At 40.6% G+C, this 25,130-nt stretch overlaps 1 protein-coding gene across 19 annotated transcripts in view; it reads left to right on the top strand.

The window, feature by feature from the left end:
• FNDC3B (fibronectin type III domain containing 3B) overlaps positions 1 to 25,130 on the top strand; it is a 353,909-nt gene that overhangs the window by 310,985 nt on the left and 17,794 nt on the right. For 17 of the 19 annotated variants that reach the window (XM_025284112.3, XM_025284392.3, XM_006068123.4 and 14 more), the window contains one exon: positions 11,871 to 12,083. In XM_025284112.3, coding sequence (XP_025139897.1) covers positions 11,871 to 12,083 — 213 coding nt within the window. Of the gene's footprint in view, positions 1 to 11,870; positions 12,084 to 13,512; positions 15,810 to 16,621; positions 24,106 to 25,130 lie in introns of those variants that run through there. The other 2 variants (XM_044944775.2, XM_044944772.2) reach the window with 2 other exon arrangements.

Raw genomic sequence — 25,130 nt, 5'->3', positions numbered from 1 at the left:
GTGATTAAACCCAGACCTTGACCTCAGGGACATTCCCTAGTGATGATGCTCTATGGAGACCTGACCATGAGGTATATCTCTGGGGAAAAATGAGCAAGTGAATGCCATCCCCTAACTGTTTCTCAGAGACCACATGTCCAGAATATTGCCTAACTGGACCCTCAGGCCAGAAAACCTATGGAGAAGCCACTGGCTCAGGGCTCACTGAAAGATCTCATGTCTGCTGTGAGACCCACAATCCATGTCTATGCCAGAATGGACTCAGATCCTCAGGTCAGTCCTCTGATCATTCAGGTCAGCAATGGCTTTTAGGACAAGGTTCCAGCCCAAGAATTTTGCCTCTTCCTCACATTATGCATACTTTAAAGGTAGTGTAAATGATTATAAAACTTTAGAGGTTTTAGAAAGTTGATAGTGGAGGAATGCTGGTATTTATTAGTCAACATGTAGTCAAATGACTTTAAGAAAGAAATCTAGAAATCAAAAGTTCAAATGAATAAAACTGATGTAGGGGATCTTTCTTCATTGATGAAATGCCAATTACAGTGGAAATTATCAAGAATGTATTCCATATAAGTGGTTGGTTAAAGACATGTTAAAAAGTCCCTAATTCTTTTCAGTATTAATATACAAGGCTAGTATACTGAGCTGAATGTGGAAAGTCACACTGGGAGGATGTCACCTCTTAACCTTACAGAGCAGCTTGGAAGACACCGTTTCAGACAGATTGCATGAAAAATGTACAGCTTTAGAAAAGACACATCTTTGGCCTTATGTCATATTGTGTGTTCTTGACCAAAAAAAAAAAAAAAAAGATTTAGTCAAAATATTTGCTGGCCAATCAATAAATAAAATGCATGTTTCACATTTAAGATATTTAAATTAATATTCACATTTAAGATCATAGTTTGTCCAACTTAAGGAATTTTGTTTCTATAATACTTTATTGGATCCTCTATAGTAGCACTCCAGTCAGCCCATAGTCTTGTTCTTTTATGGTTCAAAAACATGAGATCGTAGTAATTGTGGTGAAAATACAAAATGAGTATTTCAGGGAACTGAGGGTGTAATTTTAGTCCAATCAACTTTTACCTCACCTTTTTTTGTGCCACAAATTGGTCAAAATATAAGTGAACAGATCATGATGTTCTAGATAAAAATGTGGAATGCAACAGGCTATGGGGCTTGGATTAAAAAAAGACTTGTTTTTTTAATTTTTTTTTTAACCTTTAGCAGTCACACATTGTTCTCACATGGAGTTTATTCTTTCTCTGTCTTGCTAGGACAGAAATGTTCACCTCTCCAGCCAACCTGCTGACACTAAAATGGACCCATCCTTTCTCTACCGGTGCTTGCCAGACTGTGCACTGGCTTACTAACATCCTGTATAAAATTTGGTTGGAATTACAATGAGATTTTTTAAAGGCACTACTTTTAAATTTAGAATTGAGTTTGTGTTTTGATTCTAGGAGGGAAAAAGCGTTAGAAAAAAAAGAAAAAAAATAATAGGGATGTAGCTTTCTTTTGCATGCTCTGGCCACTATAGGCTTTGTGAGCTGAGACAAGATCGCCTGGTGTCACCCTTTTGCAGAGCCCTGACGTGAATATCTCCAGTGATGAAGCAGTGTTTTCAGGTTCTCCTCACCAAGCAGTTCAACTCTGTTTCTGTATAGTTTCCCATATACTTTGTTAAAACCTGAGCTGAAATCGACTAAAACCAACTCAGTTGATCCTGGGCTTTCTTCTAGAGCAGTGATACTCAAAGTATGGTTCCTGGACCAGCATCATCAGTATTAAGTGTAATTTATCAGGCCCTAGTGGGAACCCCTCGGAGAAGGCAGTGGCACCCCACTCAAGTACTCTTGCCTGGAAAATCCCATGGATGGAGGAGCCTGGTGGGCTGCAGTCCATGGGGTCACTAAGAGTCGGACACGACTGAGCGACTTCACTTTCACTTTTCACTTTCATGCATTGGAGAAGGAAATGGCAACCCACTCCAGTGTTCTTGCCTGGAGAGTCCCAGGAACGGCGGAGCCTGGTGGGCTGCTGTCTATGGGGTCGCACAGAGTCGGACATGACTGAAGCGACTTAGCAGCAGCAGCAGAAACACCTGGAATCAGAAATCTCAGGATAGGGCCCAGCACTCTGTGCTTTAATTAGCCCCATAGGAGATTTTGTTGCTTGTTAAAAGTTTGAGAGGGCTCAGTGGCTTAGCAGTAAAGAGTCTACCTGAAATTCAGGAGATGCAGGTTTGATCCTTGGGTCTGGAAGATCCCCTGGAAAAAGGAATGTCAACCCACTCCAGTATTCTTGCCTGGAGAATCCCATGGACAGAGGTGCCTGGCAGGCTCTAGTCCATGGGATCACAGAGTCGGACATGACTGAAGTGACTTAGCCCGCACACACACAAAAGTTTGAGAACTTTGCCTTGGAGCAGTGATTCTATGATTCACATGGAGAGGTTTTGCAAAATACAGAAATCTGAGCCCCACTCTTATGGCCTAGACATCATTAGCTTATTATGTCAGCTGTCTCCTACTTAACCATCTTCACTTCATCCAAATCTGTCTTCACTGGCGGGAGTTTCTATAACCCCTTCCAACCTCTTTGGGTGATTGCTGTTTCTTAATGGCCTCTTTAATGAGCAGTGCGCTCACCTCCAGGAATAGTGTGGCTGGCTCAGAGCAGAGCAAGGTTGTCACCTTTGTTCTCCATAGTAAGCAGTTGGTAAGGTTGCCTAAGATCACTTTTTTCGGAAACCTCATTATATGTCTGACTCATGTTGAACTGGCAAATGGCTAAAACTTAAAGTATATTTGTTTGCTCTGCTCTTTTTGCTAGGTAAAATGGGGGTGAAAATAACATTTTCTGAGTCCTTATATGTCAAGCACTACATTAGCCTGTCAAGAAGTGAATCCTGAATCATTTCATTCTAACAAGATGAAGTAAGCTTTATAAGGAGACAAGTTCAGAGTAGTTCAAAAGTAGTGCACTGGAGTCAGGCAGCCTTGACATCAATCCTGGGTCTCTCTACTTGTTGCCTCTGTGACCTCTGGCACAGAGGTCTTTGTATCTCTTCAAGCTCTTTGTATCTCTTTAAGCTCTTTGTATCTCAGTTTTCTGATCTATAAAATGGGGATGATTACTTTAACTACCTGATAGGGTTATTGTTAAGACTTCAGGTACCTTGTGAAGGACCTGACACATAAGCTCTCAATAAATTTTCTGTTGCTAATGTTTGGAAGGGAAGAAATGAGCTGGCAGGTGGGTTATGACTTGATTACAGGTGTGGAAATCTGGCATTGTCCTTCAAGCCACGGGAGACATGTAAGGTTTCTTTCCTACAAAGGCAGGACATGAAAAAAACAACTCTAAGTGCCTGGTATCCAAGGAGCTATCAGAAGGAGATAGGTGGAAGGGAGGAATGACTGAGCCAGCAGAGGTTACCCTTCCCAGGAACCTTCTCCAAATAACTTTAGTCTGAACCCATCTTTTTCCTAAAGAGGTTTCCTGTATTTAAGCTACTATTTAATATTTCCTCAGAGTTCTACTCTTTAATATTTTTCTCTTCTTAATTAGATTATTAGGTAGTAGACTGGTGGGGCGGGGTAGTGTACAAAGCCTATCTTTTGCTTCTTAGGCCTCTCTTACCCATAACTCTTCAATAGAGGAAGAGGGGTGCCGTCCTCACTGTCCCCCCCTCCCTACTCTCAACACATCCTGAGAACTAGGATGGCTGCCTGAGAAGTCACCTTCTCCAGTTTTCAAAGTCATTCTTCTTTTGACATAATGTAATGCCACTTGAGAAAGAGAGAGAGAGTGTGTGTGTGTATAAAATGCATCATATTACGCTGTGATCTTCTGAAGCAGTAATGTATTTGAGATCTAAAAGTAGCAGATATTTTAATAATGAAAGTCCAGTCAAAATTTATAAAGAATATACTTCTTAATTTGATTTATTGAATCAGTATTATCAGTATACTGATGGATATTGCAAACTCCCGGACACTTGAAGAGATTTTTCACATCAATTCAGATGGCCGAGTTAAATCATTTTCCTGCATTGGAAAGAAAACTTCCATTTCCCTTGTACTTAACTTTGCAGAGCTTAAGATTTCAGAAACTGACATACATTGCATGTTTGTGGGGGGGGAGCTATAGATCCTATCTAAATGTCAAGATTAACATGTAATTCAGTGAGAAAGAGAGAACATCTCAAGTTTGGGTTTGGGATAGACTAATTAATTTAATAGAACTTGAAAATCAGTTTTTTCTGAGGTTAATTCTTAGAATTGTTCCTCAAGATAGTATTTGGTTCCATCCGTCCTGGGTGAGTTGTCACTGGAATTAGGAAATTATTTTCATACACTGCATTTTCATCACAAAACACCAGAAATATTAGCTTCCTTAGTCCTTGTTCAGTTTTCTCAGCCTTCTAGAGTCAGAGTTTTTAATATTTTTACCAATTGCAAGAAGACATGGCTTCATTTGATCAAGTCCTCAGTTCTGTTTCAGTTTTGAGTGTCACTTTAAACTAATTATTATTAGGTCAGTGCATCAGCCACAGGGGAAAATGTTTTGCATGCATTTTTACTGAAACACATTTTCTTGCTTGAATAAATTGAAGCAAATATTTTAAAATCCAGGTAGTTCGGTGGTGCTGCATGTATGTATATTAGTTGCTCAGTTGTGTCTGACTCTCTGTGACCGCATGGACTGTAGCCCACCAGGCTTCTTCGTCCATGGGATTTCCCAGGCAAGAATACTGCAGTGGGTTGCCGTTCCCTTCTCCAGTGGTTCTTCCTGACCCAGGGATCAAACCCAAGTTTCCCGCATTGTAAGCAGATACTTTACCACCTGAGCCACCTCGGAGCACTAGTGGTAAAGAACACACTGCCAAGGCAGGAGGCATAAGAAACATGGGTTTGATCCCTGGGTCAGGAAGATCTCCTGGGGGAGGTCATGGCAACCTACTCCAGTATTCTTGCCTGGAGAATCCCATGGACAGAGGAGCCTGCAGTCCATAGGGTCGCAAAGAGTCTGACACGACTGGAGCAACTTAGCACACACACACACACAGTTCATTCCAAGGCCAAAAGTTTTAATAATGTGAAAGGAAATTTGACTGTTCTAAATGTCTGTTTCATTGGCAAAAGGCAGTTGTTGTTGAATTGAAAGTGTGGTTCGAATTAAAATTATCTTTTGGTTGGAAGAAGCTGTGTTTGGTTCAGGATATACCTGGAGGGAACAGTGTGTTAATACATGAAGACTTTGAGTCTAGAAAGACCAGCTTCACACCCAGATCTGACCTGTATCTGCTGTGAGGATTAGTGCAAATGACTGAACCTAGCTGGCTGCAGTTTCTGCAGTTGTGAAATAGACAAAGGGTCAGGGTAGAAATTAGTGATAGTATTGCACATATCAAATCTAGACTTCAGCACCTACTAGCTACTGTATCATTTAAGTTATTTAACTGAAGTTTCCTCATCTCTAAAAGCAAGAGAAATAGCCATCTCACCACATCTGTGGTCTGGAAGGCCAACTGAACTGTGCTATTTTATACACAGGACTTGAGCATCATGGATTTTAGTAACCCTGGGGGTCCTGAGACCAGCCCTCCACGGGTACCAAGGGACAACTGAATCCATAGCACAGACCCTTGAACAGAGCAAGTTCTCAGTGTTGTTGTTGCAGAGGTTTTTGTTAACATTTCACCCGTTGTCAAGCTGCTACCTCACCTTCTGAGGACGGTTTAAAAAGAAGGCAGTCCTTTTAGCTGTTGTTGGGTCCTTGACAATAATTTAGAGAAAGGAGAAACACAGATGGTATCAGCACATTCCTCAAGTGCAGTGGTGGTAGTAATACAACTAGAATGCAGACATAGCTTTCACGTGCCCAGCGCAGTGCCTCTCATGTGGATGCCCCGCACTTTTTCTTCATTGCTGGGGAGGAATACGGTCTGAAAGGAAGTCCCAAAAATAATAACTCCATAAATGAGCACTTTAAAGTTTACCAGAGAGCTTTTGGCCACCTGGATTCCTTTTCTGATTGAATGGCAAAGTATAAAAGGTTAAAAAATAGAAAAATGCTTCCCACATTGCTTATCTTAAATAAGTAATCCTCTTTGTAAATGCAGCAAATATATTATCACTCCCATTTTATAGAGAAGGAAACTGTTAACCTTACAGGTGTTAGATAATTTCCCTGCAGTCACCAAAGTGATTAACAGAGTAGCCAGAGAGGCTTCACTGCTCAAGAGAGTTAAAATGCTATCATAACATTCTTATTCTTGGGGTGGGTGGGTGGGAATATTTATGGCTAATATTCAATACGTTTACCAAATACATCTGAGTTAAAAGTTCTGAGAGCCAGAGAGATACAGATGTAAGAAGCCCACTACCTACCAAAATACTGTGGGGGCCTTGCAAAGAAAATGAATTTACAAAAGAAATTAAATATTAAATCTACATTTCTTTCTATGTCTTGATACTTGTGTGTTATAAACTATTTTTTAATTCTTATACATGATTGAAATCTCCTCTCATTTTTTGTCTTGGGCAGAACAGCAATCTTAAGCACCCCATTATACCTCACTTTCTTTTACTTACTGATGTAGCTCAGGGCTGTTGTGGCTGCATGGAGCAAAGCAGTAGGATCACCTTGAATACAAGGTGCGCTTGGCTCTGGAGGACTAAGGGCAAGCAGATGGAAGGAAGCATCTTGGTCTCTGGTCTCTAGGAATACCTCTGCACAGAATAAAGGGAAGGAATAGCACGCTGGACAGTAGAAAGACATTCACACAAACCGTGTAGGTGAGGAGATTTGTTTACCATTGGAAAAAGACTGAAACTTAAAGATCTAGCTTAATTCCCTTTTCCTCAATAGGGAAAAAGGAATAATTTCTACCACCATGATGACTATCTTTTTAGAAAGACTTTCCCTCTCTAGTTGCAGAAAAATTTCTTTCTTTTCAAATAATAGGGAAAAAACTCTTACATTAATACCATACAGCTATTTTACAAGACTCGTGTTGGGAAGCAAAGAAGAGTTTATTGTAGTCTTTCAATACTGTGTTGCAATATGCCAGCAAATTTGGAAAACTCAGCAGTGGCCACAGGACTGGAAAAGATCACTTTTCATTCCAATCCCAAAGAAAGGCAATGCCAAAGAATGTTCAAACTACAGCACAATTGCACTCTCTCACACATTAGCAAAGTAATGCTCAAAATTCTCCAAGCAAGGCTTCAACAGTATGTGACCAAGAACTTCCATATGTTCAGGCTGGATTTAGAAAAGGCAGAAGAACCAGAGATCAAATTCCCAACATCTGTTGGATCATAGATAAAGCAAGAGAGTTCTAGCAAAACATCTACTTTTGCTTTATTATCTACACCAAAGCCTTTGACTGTGTGGATCACAACAAAGTATGGAAAATTCTTAAACATGTGGGAAGACTAGACCACTTTACCTGCCTCCTGAGAAATCTGTATACAGGTCAAGAAGCAACAGTTAGAACCAGACATGGAACAATGGACTGGCTCCAAATTGGGAAAGGAGTACATCAAAGCAGTATCTTTCACCCTGCTTATTTAACTTTCACGCAGAGTACACTTGCAAAATGCCGGGCTGGATGAAGCACAAGCTAGAATCAAGATTGCAGGGAGAAATATCAATAACCTCAGATATACAGATGACACCACCTGTATGGCAGAAAATAAAGAGGAACTAAAGAGCCTCTTGATGAAAGTGAAAGAGGAGAGTGAAAAAGTTGGCTTAAAACTCAGCATTCAGAAAACTAAGATCATGGCATCTGGTCCTATCACTTCATGGCAAATAGATGGGGAAACAATGGAAACAGAGATAGACTTTATTTTCTTGGGCTGCAAAATCACTGCAGATGGTGACTGCAGCCATGAAATTAAAAGATGCTTGCTCCTTGGAAGAAAAGCTATGATCAACCTAGGCAACATATTAATATGGTTTTTCAGTAGTCATGTATGGATGTGAGAATTGGACTATAAAGAAAGCTGAGTGCCAAAGAATTGATGCTTTTGAACTGTGTTGTTGGAAAAGACTCTTGAGAGTACCTTGGACTGCAGGGAGATCAAACCAGTCCATCCTAAAGGAAATCAGTCCTGAATATTCATTGGAAGGACTGATGTTGAAGCTGAAACTCCAGTTCTTTGGCCACTTGATGCAAAGAACTGACTCATTGGAAAAGACCCTGATGCTGGGAACATTGAAGGCAGGAGAAGGGGACAACAGAGGATGAGATGGTTGGATGGCATCACTGACTCAATGGACATGAGTTTGAGCAAGCTCCAGGGTTTGGTGATGAACAGGGAACCCTGGTGTTCTATAGTCTATAGGGTCTCAAAGAGTAGGACCCAACTGAGTAATTGAACTGAATGTTACGTCGAGAGACTCACATTGCATTACCTAAGAGAGACCTGATGAAGCCCTAGATTAATAGAATCTGAGGAGGCTCTTTGTGATAGAATTTTAGCTATACTTTATCAGAGATAAGTGTTGGCTACATTCCAAACTGAGATATTCATTCAGTTTTGGGTGATGATGAACAGATCTGGTATAAACATTTATGTGCAGCTTTTTATGTGAACATAAATGTTTTAATTTCTCTTAGAGTACAGCCCAAGAAGTGTGATTGCTGGATCATATGATAAATGTATGCTAAAGTTTATAAGAAACTTTCTAAGCTAACTGTTTTCCAGTGTAACTGTATACCATTTTGCATTCTCAGCAGCAAAATATGGGAGTTTCAGCTGTTACTTATACTTGCTAGAATGGTATTAAGCATTTTTAAATTTTATCTACTTTATTAGGGAAAGATAGTAGCATCTCATTGTTGTATAATTTGCATTTTCCTAATGGCTAATGGTGTTAAACGTATTTTTGTGTGCCTATTTGCCACATGTATGTCCTCTTCAGTGGAGTGTTCGTTCCAGTCTCTTGTCCATTTTTTAGTTTTGTTGCCAAGTTTTGAAAGGTCTTAGATGCGTTCTGGATGCATGCTTTTCACATCAAATCTAAAAATTCTTTAATTCTATGTGGCACATATTTCCTCCTGTTTCTTCTTAAGTGTTTTATATTTTGCATTCTATTGTTAGGATCTATGATCCATTCTGAGCTAACTTTTGAATGAAATTTACATTGAGATTTAGTTTTGGTTTTGATATCCAGTTGTTTCAATATCAGTTGTTAAGACAGTTCTTTCTTCATTGATTTTGCAAATTTGTTGGAAATCAATTGGCCATATTTGTGTGGGTCTATTTCTGTTGGTTTGTGTCTGTCTGATATCACACTATCTTGATACTTTATAGTAAACTTTATGGTAAGTCCTAAATCAGGTAGTATGATTCTTCCAACTTTATTATTTTTCAGATTTGTGTTAGCAATATTTTTTAGTTCCTTTGCCTTGCCATGTAATTTTAGAATCAACTTATCTGTATCAACTAAGAATCCTGCTGGAATTTTATTACAGTTACATTATATCTATAGATCAGTTTTGGGAAAATTGACCATTTTTCTATGTAGAGTTTTCCAATTCATGACCACAGTATGCCTCTATTTAGGTGGTCTTAAGGAGTCCCAGCTGTGTCTTGACGTTTATTTATCATCTCTGTCTTTTCGCCCACCCCACCCCCACCAACTGGATCTTGTGCCTAATGTTAAATAGGAGTGGTGAAAGCAGACATCTTTGCTTTGTTCTGATCTTCCAGTTAGTCTTTGACCATTAAGTGTAATGTTGGCTGTAGATATTTCTGTAAGTGCCCCTTTCAGGTTGAGAAAGTTTCCTTCTATACCTAGTTTGCTGAGAATTTTTATTATAAATATATGTTGGATTTCATTAAATGCTTTTTCTGTATCAGTGGATGTGATCATGCGGTTTTTCTTCTTTAGGCTGTTAATTGATGGAATCGGCTAAGGGCTGAGGAATAAGACAATGTAGAAAAGAAAAGAAAAAAAAAAAAAAAAAAAAGGAATTCCCTGGATTTCAGGCTATATTGAGTCCAAGCCAGGAGATGATGGAGGGGGGAAAATGGTAAATTCACTGCTGGTTTGGTGATAGCTTGACTTCTTCCCCAAATCCTTAGCTGCTATTTCCTTTTTGCTCTTCTTAGATGGCTGCTTTATTTATTTTGTCCAGGTTTAATAGCTCCATTCAGTAGGAGAGAAAGGGTGGTGTGTGCTTACTCCATCTCACCTGGAACCAATCTATTTTTTTTCTTCTTAACAATTTACAGGCATTATTAAATTGACTTGCTGAATTTATATAATTTTAAATTTGAAGAATTAAGGTTCATTTGTGGTCATATGATGGATTTAGGTATTGTAATATGTAATGATATTTTCTATTTAAACATAAGCAGTAATTGCTGTGAGACAGATGTACATAGAACTAAATTATAAGAATATTTTAAACTGATCTGTTTCCTGAGAATTTCTCTTTGACTGTATTTTTTTACTATCATGGGTTTTGAAACACTGTTTCAAACTCACATCAGGTTTAAATGTTGAAACTTTTTAGAACTAGTGATACCACATTGCTTGTTCAGCTGAGTAAAATGCCTGTGTACCTAGCAAGGGTTCTGGGTGGAAGTTTCCACTGGAGGCCTAGTAATGAGGCATGAAAAGATGGAGGAGAGAAAGGTCTTATGTGGATGAAGCTGTGGAGATGCTGAGGTTATTGAGAGGACTGTCCATTTACAGGAGAGGAAGAGAGATTGGGGTGGGGGCTTGTTTGAGACCTTTACTCTGAGAAGTAGAGGAGGAAGGACTTTGCAGGCATCTGCAGGCTCCCCCAGTGCCAGGAGGAAACAAGCTTCAGCAACATGTACTTACTGCAGCAAGGGGTGTAGAGGATGAAGAAAGATGGGGCAGTGCCATCAATGTGTTGTCTGATGACCTTGGAGAAATTTTTCAGTTAATCAGTAAGCAAGTAGAAGAACAAGAAAAGTGGGAATGATGATGGGATATTATATTATATATGCATGCATGCTCAGTCATGTCCAACTCTTTGCAACCCCGTGGACTGTAGTCCACCAGGCTCTTCTGTCCATGGGATTCTCCAGGGAAGAATACTGGTATGGGTTGCCATGGCCTCCTCCAGGGGATCTTCCCAACCCAGGGATCAAACCCGCATCTCCTGCATCTTCTTGCATTGACAGGCAGATTCTTTACCACTGAACCACCTGGGAAGTCACACTTTGTTTGACTTTCAGTTCCTTGACCATGAAAGCAGTGTTAATGTATCTTTATTACCCATAACCCTGCACATAGTAAGCATCCAGTTAGATTTCTACACTTCTGAATGACACTCTGTTACCAACAGTGTCTGCACACTTGATGTTGGTTAGAGACCAGCAGAGATTGTTGGGTGAGGCTGGAGACAGAGGAGGAAAAATGCACTATCGAAGAGCTGTTGTCCTTTTTGTCAAAATCTGAAGAAGACTGTCTTGTTCTCCTCTTTCATTTATAATTTCATTTATTGTTTATAGCTTACTTACTTCCAAAACTGATGAGGCAGCTAAAGGGTGGCCAGAATAAAATATGAAAGTCTTTAGTATACGTTCCCTTGAACAAGGGTCTTTTTTTTTTTTTTTTTTTAATTAAAGAACTAAGAAATATCTTGAAAATGTGCTGTTTTGGGCTGTTGGTTTAGGAATGGAAAAGATAATGTGTCTTCTGAGCTGCCCATTTCTGTTTGTATTGATTATTTTAGCTGGTTTTCCTTTATTCCATGATACTACTTTATAGGAGCAAGTAAGAAATATGACATACAATGTTGATTTCAAATGAGGAATCACTGGTTCTTAAGCCTGTGTTTGTGATTTTTTTTCTTTTTTCAGGATCAGAATTCAGGCCATAAATGAAATTGGAGCTGGACCATTTAGTCAGTTCATTAAAGCAAAAACTCGGCCATTACCACCCTTGCCTCCTAGGCTCGAATGTGCTGCTGCGGGGCCTCAGAGCCTGAAGCTGAAATGGGGAGACAGTAACGCCAAGACGCACGCTGCTGATGACATGGTGTACACGCTGCAGCTGGAGGACAGAAACAAGAGGTAAGGGGCCTAGGGGTTCATCCGAAAACTCCATGACTTTGGCTTATGGGATGAAGTCTTCCCAGTCCTTTTGGCCTCTGAAACACTCCTCCTCCTTGTTGAAAGAATTCCTGGTATTTGGGTCCTGCACTTGAGTATAAAGTTTGAGTATAAAAGTTGTATCCTCCATTTGGGAATTTTCTAAATTAAGAATCTAATGATCCTGATTTCCCTATAGATGATAAATGCATGTTTGTTTGTTTGTTTTTTCCTTTCATAAAGCCAGAAAAATGGAGAGAAATTCTCTGAAAGGAAAATGGTCAAATTCAAGTCCCTGCTGTGTAATAGTGTTAGATTAGTCATGAGTGCAGAGGGAAATAAGACTCAGGAAGGGATGTTAACCTCTTTTAAATATTCAGTGACCATCAGGACAAACATGTTTACCAGTCTGAAATAGCTGTGGTGATGTACAGATGGGGACTGTGCTCTGTAACTATGGGCAGTGCAACATAATATCAAATTAACTAGAGCAAATAGGAGATTCTTTATAAGATTCCATACTCAGGAAACACTCTTGGTGACAGAAATCAAATCCAGCCTTTCACATAGTATTTATTTAACCTAACTTCATTTCCTCTGAGAATGGCTGATCAGAAGATGGGCAGCTGACCTGTATTTAGGAATAATTCGGTTGTGGAGCAAAAGTTAATGACAGAAAGTTCTGGTACCAAAAGTTCAAATAAGAGTCTCAGCTTGAAGGAGGTGGGAAATCACCATAAAACCAAGACAGCCTTTTGGGGTAGACATGCTGCCCCTTCCTGCACACACCTGCTAAAGCAAAAATCAGGGTATGTGAAAGTGTTTCTGTCATTTCCCCTTAATGCATCATGGTACCCTGCTCTTTCATGTGGTGACCTGGTTCTTTAAGACCCCTTCCAACCTCCATCTCCGCTCTGCACTGGTCCTTCGATTCAGGTCCGCTCAGTGGAGTCCGCTGTGTGGAAGGCACTGTTGCAAGGTGGGCCTTCAGTGGAGACCAGGAACAAGAGGAAGGCCCTGCCTTGTCTCCAGGAGCATGATATCAACCTACACATCATCATAGAACACTAGTAGAATTGGAGAAAAGTGCTCTGGGAGTTTGAAGGGGGCAGACATAGGGAATAAAGTGCAGAGACCCTCTGGTTGCAAAGAACAGGAACAGCTTTGAGAAACAGGTCACCTTTGAACTTGACATTGAAAGACCTAGAAAACACAATAGTTTGACTTAGAACAAAAAGTGATCATCCTTTAGGAAATGAGTCCTAGTATAGAAAGAACAGAAAAAGTAAGGCTTCTTCTGGGGAGATTCATTAGAGATCAAATTCATATTCATTTGCAGACAAGATCATTCATCTTACCATGCCATGTGCTTTTGGCTGCATTTTTCACGGGCTTATTATTTTATTGGCAGGAGACTCCTCAACCTTACTGGCAAGAACAGGAACTATGGACTAACAGAAATCATGATAAATATATTGAGCTAGCATTTGGGGAAATTTGTAAATGAGTCTTTTTTTCCTGGGCTTTTGGCTTACACTGGTGGTCCTGAGAACCTTCCTTAGAGAATAACTTCTAGTTGTACTATTTAGAAAAAAAGCAAATTTCCGAATCATTGTTGAAGCTGGTGGCAGAATTGGGATCTGAGCCAGCACCTCGTGACCTCCCTGTGCAGCTGCCTCTACTGTTACCTCCAAGAACATAGGGAGGTTGACGGCTCTGCACTGTCCCTGCGTGCTGCTGCCCTGTCCTATGCAAGGCGGTGACCTGAGGCGCCTCGTGCAGAGGACCGTACAGAGGCTTAGAACAGAGGCTCTGTGAGTGCTGGTCCAAAGAAGAATGCTGTTGTGAGACATCTGGATATGTCAGACAGGAAAGAGTGCAAACCCTCATAATCAATCCATGCTCTTCCCTCATAAAAAAAGGAAAAAAACCTGGCTTGTGAAATAAATGACTTGCCTAAATTTAAATGGCAGTTTAAGAAAACTCACCATTAGGAATAGTATTTTTCATAGTTTTATGAGCTGGAGTCCAGATTTATCTTTTTCTAAATTAGATTTGTCAGTGTTCTCAGAAGTTATCAAAGTGATGGGGATTGAGAACGTAATAAATTCTCATTCTATTTGTGGAATTATTTTCCTGTGATTTAAAAGGGTGAACATGGCCTAATTTGAGTTTGAAGATGACCTTCCTTACTGTCTTGAAACTGAACTGTTGTCGTGAATGGTCCCATGAATCCAAGCCTTTGACTTTGGCTCTTGACTACTGAAGATTAGGGAGAAACACTCGGCATTGGATAGATCATAATAGTTGTACTTAGGTCTTTGTCAATTCTGCTCCCCTTGAAGTTCTTTAAAACTTGGCCTATCCAGCATTTTCTTCCAAAATGACAGCTGTCTTTTTAATTGAAATTGTGGTTGCTAGAATGGTTTCTAGTTGTGGCTTTTGGGAAAAGTGTTCACATTCTTTAGCAGTGTACTGATTTCATTAACCACCAATTAGTTTCTGTTATAGATGTGGCAAAATATCATATATCCTTCTGCGGCCAAGGTGAGAACCAGAGTCTGTGGTGTTCGTGTACTTACTTAGCTGTCAGCTCTCAAAATATTTCTTTTCCCATGTTTGCCTGGCTCACCCGTCACTGTGGGCATTTGGAAGGAGTGCCACAGTGTCTTTGTTTTACCACTGTCCTTGGCAGCCAATGCAAGTAATCTGAGTCTTTAAACATGAAGCAGCAGCAGAACAATGAAAATGCATAATGCTGCGCTTGGTGATTGTCAGATTCAAGAGTTGAGTTGATTTCAGCTGCTAAACTCTTGCTCCTGAGTTTTCCATATCCATAAAATAAAGGAGTTGAACTAGAAGCTGAACTCTAGTCCAGAAAAACTCCCACCTTTTTCACCTTAAAGCCGTGAATCTCTGTAGATTCTTTGTGAGCTAAATCCTATTCCAAAAGGTGTCTTTTGTAAATGATTAGAGAGTGTTCTCTTTTTTTCTTCATATTTTAGCTTCTACTTTTGATATAGAAGAAGAAAGATACTAACATTCCTTAAGAGTGACCACTTAATGGCCAAAACCCCTAAGGTTTTGCATATATGATGTGCTGGTTTATTATGTTTAATTTATAGAGCTCACAATCAAAAAAATCTGACATGGCCCAGAGATTTCTAAGTATACTGTTTGGCCAAAAATGTATTTTCAAACCCTCGAAAAGGCACTACTATTTATTGAGCACCTGCAAAGTTGCAGGCATTTATCAGCATTGTTTAGTTCTTGAATAGATCACAGTCTGGTGGGCATAGGTAGAAGAGATGGCAGATCATAGTGTGAAAGGCTGAAAGACTGACATAAGCACAGAGTGTTGAGGAAAGGTAGGAGAATGGCATATGCTTTAGGCTGAAAATTGAACAGAAAGGGCTTATTCAGAAGGTAACAGGTTGGATGAGTCTTAAAAGAGTATCAATCCATATAACCTCATGCCGGAGAGCCTCAGGATGGAGACCAGCGATAAGGATTCAGGATTGGATGGAAACCAAAGCTATAATCTTCAGGAAACAGAATGTCCTGGATCTTCATGTAAATGGCATTCTATTCTGGTACTTTTACATGTGGATTTTGTTTTTTTTTAAACTTTGGGCTGCTTCATGTAAATAAGGGTTTCCTTGGTGGCTCAGCTGGTAAAGAATCCACCTGCAATGTGGGAGACCTGGGTTCGATCTCTGGTTTGGGAAGATCCCCTGGAGAAGGTGGAATGGCTACGCACTCCAGTATTCTGGCCTGGAGAATTCCATGGACTGTATGTAGTCGATGGGGTCACAAAGAGTCAGACACGACTGAGCGACTTTCACTACTACTCCATGTAAATAAAAGGAAACCAGTAGGGCACCTTGCCCAAATCCTTGCTTAAAGGTAAGTCCACCTAGAATCCATCCGGCTCACTGGGACTTGCTGTGTGGAAAGTTTTTCCCCTTGAACAAGACATTTGTTTCCCACATATTCAAGGTTTTGACCCACAAGGTTCCCAGTCCAAGATCACTGATTATTTATTTATGCAGCAGCCTCAAAGCAGGACTAAGTTTATCCCTAGCACTTAGATTATGATCACTCAATCATCAACTTTTTTTTAAATTACTACAGCGTGCTAGGTCTTGTGAGGTATGTAGCCTGCCTATAAGGAGCTTATCTTGCTGAGGAAATAAATTAATGTGAAAAAACAAGCAGATAGCACGAGAGATTTTATTTAATTTCAGCAGAAAAACAAAAATTATGTTAGTTTGGCTATAGAGTGATTAATTCTGTTATTCTTAACAGATCTAGCACAGATCCAAATGTCTTTGTTTCCTTTATATGCAAGAAAAATATATATCCAAAAGTAAACATTTTCATAATACTGCATTAACCTAATACAGGGATTAGAATAACAAGATCAGCTCATGCATTTTAAGAGTATAATGTTGTAATGATGATTTTGAAGCTGCATCTGTCTGTGTTACTGAAACAAAATGTTGATGCTGCCCTAACAGAATTTGAGTTGATGCTGACTCTCATCCTGACCCTGTGGGACCCTGTTCCTGATGATTGTACACAGCGCTGAGGCAAGAGGAACTTAAGTTCCAGGAATGCATTTATGGTTAATCTGTTGTTCAGGTTACTCAGACAGCCAATGGATTTTAAAGCAAGGCTCCAGCCAAGTGGGGATTGGGGAGAGGGCTCTAACAGAATTGGATAATTGCCGCTTGCTCTCCATTTAAATCAGCCCTTGTGCCCATGACACTTTTCCCTTTAGCCAGCAAAATTGGCGGGGGCAGGTGGGGGGGGGGGGCTTGTAATGTGTGCAGTATAACTGCCAGTTCACTGTTAGAGAGGGACAAAAAGTAACCTGCATGAAGAAACCGTAAAAAAATACACACTAGGCAACAAATAAAAGTGGCCACAGTATATGAGCACTCCGGGAGTGAGTGCACGCCTATTATAGAACAAACTCCTGCTTGTATTTCTCAGAGAATATTGTTGAATTAAATGAAATAGATGTTAACTAACTCAGGGCCTACAAAAGACCCTTGGTGTTCATTTCCTTTTGCTTCTCTGGATCAGTCTCCAATTCACATGACCATCCTTGCTGGGTAAATGGCATTTTTATAACCCTCAATCACCGGAAGGCAGTTGTAGTTCTGGACAGGGATGTCAATTCTCTGTTGTAATCCCACATCCGTTACTGAATTTCTAAATGACTAGAGGCATATCCCTTAACTTCTTTTTGCCTTAGTTTCTCCATTTACAAAATGAAGCTAGTGATACCTGTCTTCAGTCCCTGACTGATGGGGGGGAAAAAAGAATTTTTATTTCTTTAAAAGGGAGCATAAAAATTCATCATGCAAAATGTAAAGTATTACTAGTTTATTTTGTTTCAGTGTTCTAAGCACAACCTGAGGTGACGGGTAATAAATGAACTATTTGAGATCTTACTTGCACCAGAAGTAGAATTCAGACTACAGTTTTTTCTTCTATTTAAGAATCAAATTTCTATTTAAAAAATAAGTACCAGAGTGGAAGTAGATAGCATTTTCCGTTCCATTTTTTCCTAAATGAGGTAAGATTGAGGCAAAGCCACTAAAATAAAAGTAGATTAATAAAAATCTGGAAGACTGAGAATATGCTTGAAGATGAGATTCCCTGCACATATTAGAAAGCAAAATAAAAGAATCGAGTTTCAAAGTTCTCAGGTGGTCCTTAGAGACTCTAGTCATCCTTGCTTTGAGTATAAGTAAATTTCTTTTTTGATATATATCAAGTGCAGTGTGGACAAAAAAAAAAAAAGATGAAAACAGGAATCTTATTCTATGTACAGAATTTCTTCAGTAGCTATAGTGACATTTTATTTCTTAGAAAAGAAGCATAACCAAAATGTATTGCAGTCTGGTTACTCATAAGCCAAAAGGTCCATGTGGAGCTGGGAACATGGGGATTAGGAAATTAATGCCTTTCCTCATTGGTCTTTTGGAAATCACTTTTGGCACTTGAGTGTTCAGTCTCCAAACTGGTACTCTCAGCAACATAAGAACCAGTTTAGGAAAAGAACCTTCCTTGCCTCAGATGCCCCTACTTGGTGCCACCTGCTGCCATCTGCTTCTGCATAGAAATGGCGGGACTCTCTGTTCTTGGTGGAGTGAGGGCACATGCTCTTCATTCCTGTTTTGAACATCCTCCATCCCGAAGATAACTTCAGTAATGTAGGGAATGCACACACACACACACACACACACACACACACACACACACACACAATCCAGAGAAATTAAGAAAAAATGAAGGTAATGACATGGCATTGCTAAGAAATATAGCTACATTGAGCTTACTAGCACCTGTTAATTTGTGATATTTCGAAATTGCCAGTTGCAGTCATTTGTGGACCACAGGCCATTTTAGGTCAGCAGGTTAGATCATTTTGAGTTCATATTAATGGGCTGCTGTTAGCTTTCAGTGTGCTGATAGCAACAAGAAAGTAAACACAGAAACCTCAGGATTACCTGTTTTCTACTATGAACTTGTTATATGCCATCCAGAGAATTATTGGATTTTTTTAAACAAAATTGTTTTAAGGAAACATATTTTAAAATTAAATTATTTGTATATCATTTTCCTCTGAAATGATTTAAAATAAGCACATAAAAATGTAATATGTCTGAATTTTTTCTGTCAGTTGCACTTTGGTGCAAAAAAGTCATCTTTTGCAATATTAAAGTCTAAAATGCTGAGGTTGAAAGAAATCTTTGAAAATGTCAAAAATCTGTTGTTTTGCCTTCGTAATATATATTTAATAACAAATCATATAATTTTCTTGGTCCTTTCATTTGGATCTCAAATTCCAAATTCCTGAGAGGTGAATAAGACAGTTGTTATCCCAAGTGTCTAGAAGCAGACTGGAGAGTTTTGACTTGTTCATCATGATGGTAATGGGCTCTGCATTGTGGCCAAGGTCTTTGTACCTCTTCATATCTACCTTGGAGTACTCAGGCAAGCAGAATAGAGGCATATTCATTCTGTATTTTTAAATATGTAAAATGTTTTTTTCAATCAGTGCTAAATTACCACACCACGGATGTGTGTGTGGTCATCAGAGTGTTTAGTTTGAAGAAGACGTTATAGTCAAAGCTGAAGCCAGTTGGGGGCAGAGCCATAAAGAATTTATTTAAACCGTGAACTCCCAGTGACCCACCAAACCTGCCATGTTCATGTTTCCCCTTCCAAGTAAGAATCTGTTTTCGTACATGAGAGCATTTCTTTGTTTTTCCTTTCCCTAAGTAAAAATGCCCAAATTTCCATTAATGGCCAGCATTTCTGTAGCATCCGCTGCTCCGTTTTCAACTGTTTTCATCAGCGATTCTCAGCCTGGCTTCCCCAGGACAGGGTGGATGGTATTTACATGCAGTTTTCCCACCAGCTCCAGGAAGCCTAAGGGATGTGGGTGAGGGGGGTGCCCTCCAGACTTCTCCAGTGTTGAGAAAGGTAAATCATCCATGAACCTTGCTGCTTTGTTATTAATAGTATTATAAACAATAACCACTAATATTTATCAAGCACTCACAGGTGCCAGGCAATTTGTAATGAGTTCTCTCTGCACTTTCCCATTTAATTCTCATAACAACCCTCTGAGGGGGTTGGCACTACTGTAGTACCCATTTTACACAGGAGAAGACCGTTTACTTGGCTTACATCGGTGAAGATCATCAGGCTGTTGAACTCAAACTCAAGTCTGTCTACAAAGATTGTTATTACCCATTGTGCCTTCAGCCCCTGCACCAGTGGGGGAGCACCACAGTGGAGCCCCAAGGTGTTTCCATATCAGTCCTCTTACTTGGCCTTCACAGGAACCCTAGGTCATGGGACTGATGCTTCCAAAGGTACATGGCCATGGGCATCGGGGGCTGAGGATGGAGCAGAAGACCTCTCCGAGGCACTGCCAGTGTAAGCCCAGGGCTCCAGGAAGACCTTTAAGGAGCTGTGATATCACCAGGGGTCCCTGTGGCCTGAACTGATACTAAAATTACTCAGTGACTTTATTGAGCATGAACTACATTCTAGAAATCATGCCACCTGTTATGTATGTAAATGTGTGTGTGTATATTATATCATTGTGTTTCTGTAGCACAGAAGCATTCATGTGATATAAGAAGCAGTGCAAATTTCATGCCAACTCCCTGGTTACCATTTGGGGGGGCGGGGGGATGGTGAGTGTTATATGTCTAGCACAAGCCGTAACAGATGCAGCCGAGCATCACAAGTTCAGATGGACCTCTTCCTGCTGGGGCAGGAACTGGTAGTAGCCCCAGCAACCTGGAGAATAGCCTGTGTGGTGGGAGTTGAGAGCCACAGTGGTCCTCAGGGTACCTTGCCCTGACTGGGATGGTTGGTGGCACTCATGGTACAGGATCTGGAGCCACTGGGCTCCTTGTGTTTAACTCTTACTGTAGGGCTCAGTGCTAAGCTTTTTACCCACATTTCCACAGTTGACTCTCAGAACAACCTATTAGGTGGATACTGTCCCTGTTTTGCAGATGGAGAAATAAGATGAACAGGGGCAAATGGTTTGGCAGTAAGGGGCAGGGCTGAGACTCGTGGCTAGTCTTCCTGGGTCCAAGTCCCCTGCCCCTTCCCTTGAGACCAACAGTGGGGGGTGAGGGGGAGGGGAGAAGTGAAGGGTGGCCCAGTCTTCACTGGGCAGTGCAGACCAACATATGCCCCAGGGGAACGTGGGCTCCCCACATAGTGCATCCCTTGTCAGAGGATTGAGGTCTTAGTTTCAGCAGCTCCTGCTGGTGAGGTCAGCACTCCAGCTGCTCTAGGTCCTCCCCCGTCCCCGATGATTTCTTCTCATGGCAGAGATCTTTCCTAGGGCTTCGGGTGGTGCCTTGTGACATGATATGGATCAGGTCCTTCTAGACGACAGGAGGGCCTCTGGCTGTGGCTCACGTTCCAGGGCTGGTGGTGCATGCACACGTGGGATCCCAACACTGAGCCTGAACACTCTAAACATAAGGCAGGGAGGTGCCATCAGGACAACCGGACGGCTGCTGTCCTCCTCTTCACGGCAAAGCCTCACTCTGAGTCCTTGGTTGTTGTAAAATGTGGAGTCTTCGATCACTGTGTCTTGGGATGTGTAGCATGTTTAATTCTATCACCAAAGGCCTCTGGCTTACTTATTAATGGATTTTAAAAATAAGTTGGTCTTGGTAAAACAAATATTTGAAGAATATTTTTAATCTCTCCCTGAGTGGTTCTAGCCACAGGGTGTTAACCTAGGGAGCCTCCCAGAGAGGCCACCATGCAACTGGCTGTAAATCACTGGCTCTGAAGAAGGTTCTTTCTTCTCCTGCCTCTTGGAGTGATATAGAAAATACAGAATTGGGGTGAAAGAGGGATTGTTTTGTGTGTGTGTTGGCTTGTGTTCTTTTGTTTTGGTTGGCCTTTGTTGTTTGAAAGAGAAGTCACTGTCAGCACATACAGAAAGCTTAGGATCAACAGATACTTACTTGAGGCCTACTCTGTAGGGACTGGGGCTCTCCCGCCACCTTGGGAGGAAGGTGCTCTTGCCCACACTTCACTAACCTGTCTGGTGGGTGAGAGTAAACGACCAGTGTGTGCAGGGCAGCCTCTCCCCACGCAGCTGAGCCTCCACCCAGGAGGAAAGAAAGTACCCTCAGGGTTAGCTGTCTTCTCAGCATTACAAAATGACTGTAACACACACTGCGCGGTTATTACCTGTCCAGATCATGGACACTCTCCTTGTAGTAACCCATTTAAACCTCACAACAGCTCATGAGGTAGGTTCTGCCATTAGCTTCATTGCACTGTCTGTCCCTCGATGCAAACAAGCACCCTAATGGCAAAGTTGTAAAGGTTTTCATTTCCATTACCTGTTCCGTATGCTTTTTCTAAATTGGCTGCAATTTTAAAAGATTAATAAAATGCTGTGGTACACCAGCAAAACAAGAAAAAGGAACAAAATAGCTATTCTAAAACTAGCAGATTTTGATGAATTTGAAAATTGAAATATTAGAAAATATGCCATTTGCTCAGTTTAGATTATATTACAGAATTAGAGTACTGACTCTGCTTCAGTAAATTTCTTTGTGAATGCAAGCGCTGCTGCCTATGTAGATTTATTGAACTTATTTCAAAAGAAAACACCCTCCTCAGAGCCAGGAATGGGCAGAGAAGCAGTACTGCTGCTAGTCATCCTCTCCAAACTCCTTTAAAAACCAGGCTGCATTGCAAGTTTATAGTGAAGATGCAACACTTCTACCTCTTAAACTGTGACTTCCATTTTGTGGTATAATTAAGGGCAATTACTCCAGTTAGAGATTCTAGCCTGAGTGAGGCTGAGTTAATAAATAGCTGTTTGCCTCTAGCATTAGCAAGGGGTATCTTCATTAAGGTGGTGATGTTGTTAGGTGCGCTAAGTAGGTTACCATGGTATTTGTGGGGTTCAGCCTGGACTCTGTCTCTTCCTGAAATTAAAAATGTTCATTCTTCAGTAAAACGTGCTTCCTTACACAGCAAAGCAGAAGAAACATTAAACAGGTGAAATGATTAGGGCTCAGGAACTCCACTGCAAAGGCTAATGCATGGATACTTTAAGATAAGTATTAGCTGACAGGTTTTGTAAGAAAAAAAAAAAAAAAAAGCTGCTTAATCTCTGTATCTGTCCATCCATCCATCTGGAGGGAATGTTCTCTAGCACATGGAAAAGCTGCTGCTGTCCTTCAGAAAACCCTGCTCACGCACCGTACCTACTAGTTCACAGGGATTACGTCTAATTAATCTTTGAATACACAGCTTGACACACAACAGATGTTCAAGAAATGTGTGCTAAATGAATGCATAAATTCTGCCTACCCTTAGGCCATATCAGTGTAAGAGACGTTTCCGCTGACTGACTTGGGGTAGGATTTGAAGACAGTGCATTGTCCCCAGGTGCTGGGACAAAGCACTGGAAAGAGGGAGAGACAATTGGCCTGGGTAGGAACGAGGCATTGTGATTAGATTAACTCACATGGCAGTTCTCAGAGTGTCGTCAGGCCAGCAGATTCAGGTTCCGAATCTACTAAAGATCCTGGATAACTCTGGGAAGTTGTATTATTTCCACAGGTGTACGGTTAACTATAGAAAGAAAAGTGGTCACGTTATATTGTAGTTCTAAGCAACCAGTTTCATTGTGAAATTTTTAATTTTCTATGACCCTGGGGAAAACACTTAAAATGTAAGGCCTGTTTTTTTGTGTTTTTTTTTTTTCATGTCTTCTATGCCTGTGTCATGGAAAAATTATTTAGCAGAAAAGTACAAAATAGTCCTGATTCAAATGGAAGAAGGATCCATAAGCTGCCAGTCTAAACTGTCCAGCTCACCTGTGCTGTTTTTCTGTTATTTTGATTAGCCTGATGGATGATTCTGAGCAAAATTGTTCTTTTTTACAGATTTCCTCAAAGATGTGTAGTCCTAAATGTCATCTTTCCAGTTTGAGAAAGGGGCTTTGAAAGCTCTTGGGAAGATAAAGGCTAAAATTGAAAGGATTTTCTAGTTAAACCTCAGTTATTTAGAAAATTCTGGTAAAGAGGACATGGTATTTCTCAGGTGCCCAGTTAACATTAACTTCATTGCCTAGTACATCAGTTCAGTTCAGTTCAGTCGCTCAGTCGTGTCCGACTCTTTGCGACCCCATGAATCACAGCACCCCAGGCCTCCCTGTCCATCACAAACGCCCAGAGTTCACCCAGACTCACGTCCATCGAGTCAGTGATGCCATCCAGCCATCTCATCCTCTGCCGTCCCCTTCTCCTCCTGCCCCCAATCCCTCCCAGCATCAGAGTCTTTTGGTAATTAACATATCAGATTATATAGTATTACCATATGAAAAATCTGAAATTTCTGTTTTTATCAGTAAGTAAAAGCATAAACTGATGTTTCTAGAATCTATACCATAATTAAAGGGATCTCATTCTAAGCTTTATATGTTCTTAAATTTGTATTTATTTCATTTTTTTGTTGTTGTTGAAGGATAATTGCTTTACAGAATTTTTTTGTTTTTGGTCAAGCCTCAACATGAATCAGCCATAGGTATACATATACCCACTCCCTTTTGAACCTCCCTCCCATCTCCTTTCCCATCCACCCCTCTAGGTTGATACAGAGCCCCTGTTTGAGTTTCCTGAGGCATACAGCAAATTCCCATTGGGTATCTATTTTACATATGGTGATGTAAATTTCCATGTTACTCTTTCCATACATCTCACCCTCTTCTCCCCTCTCCCCATGTCCATAAGTCTATTCTGTATGTCTGTTTCCCCATTGCTGCCCTATAAATAAATTCTTCAGTACCATTTTTCTAGATTCTGTATATATGCATTAGAATACAACATTTATCTTTCTCTTTCTGACTTCACTGTATATAATAGGTTCTAGGTTCATCCACCTTATTAGAACTGACTCAAAGACGTTCATTTTTATGGCTGAGTAATATTCCATAGTGTATATGCACCACTTCTCCATCCATTCATCTATCAATGGACATCCAAGTTGCCTCCATGTTCTAGCTATTGCAAACAGTGCTGCAATGAACAATGGGATACATGTGTCTTTTTCAGTTTTGGTTTCCTCAGGGTATGTGCCCAGGAGTGGGACCACTGGGCCACATGGCACCTCCATTCCTAGTTCTTCAAGGAATCTCCACACCATCCTCCACAGTGGCCACATCAACTTACATTCCCACCAGCAGTGCAAGAGTGCCCTCCCCACCACACACACACCCCCTCTCAAGCACTCACTATCTGTAGACTTTTTGATGAGAGATTATAGTTGAAAATTTCCCCAACATGGAAAAGGAAATAGTCAATCAAGTCCAAGAGGCTCAAAGAGTCCATACAGGATAAACCCAAGGAGAAACACACCAAGACACATACTAATCGAACTAACAAAGACTAAACACAAAGAAAGACTATTAAAAGCAGCAAGGGAGAAGCAACAAGTAACATACGA

This window comes from Bubalus bubalis, chromosome 1 (genome assembly GCF_019923935.1).
Source record: "Bubalus bubalis isolate 160015118507 breed Murrah chromosome 1, NDDB_SH_1, whole genome shotgun sequence".
Lineage (NCBI taxonomy): Eukaryota > Metazoa > Chordata > Mammalia > Artiodactyla > Bovidae > Bubalus > Bubalus bubalis.
Note: the sequence above shows the minus strand (reverse complement) of the source record. Positions and strands in the feature narration are given on the sequence as shown.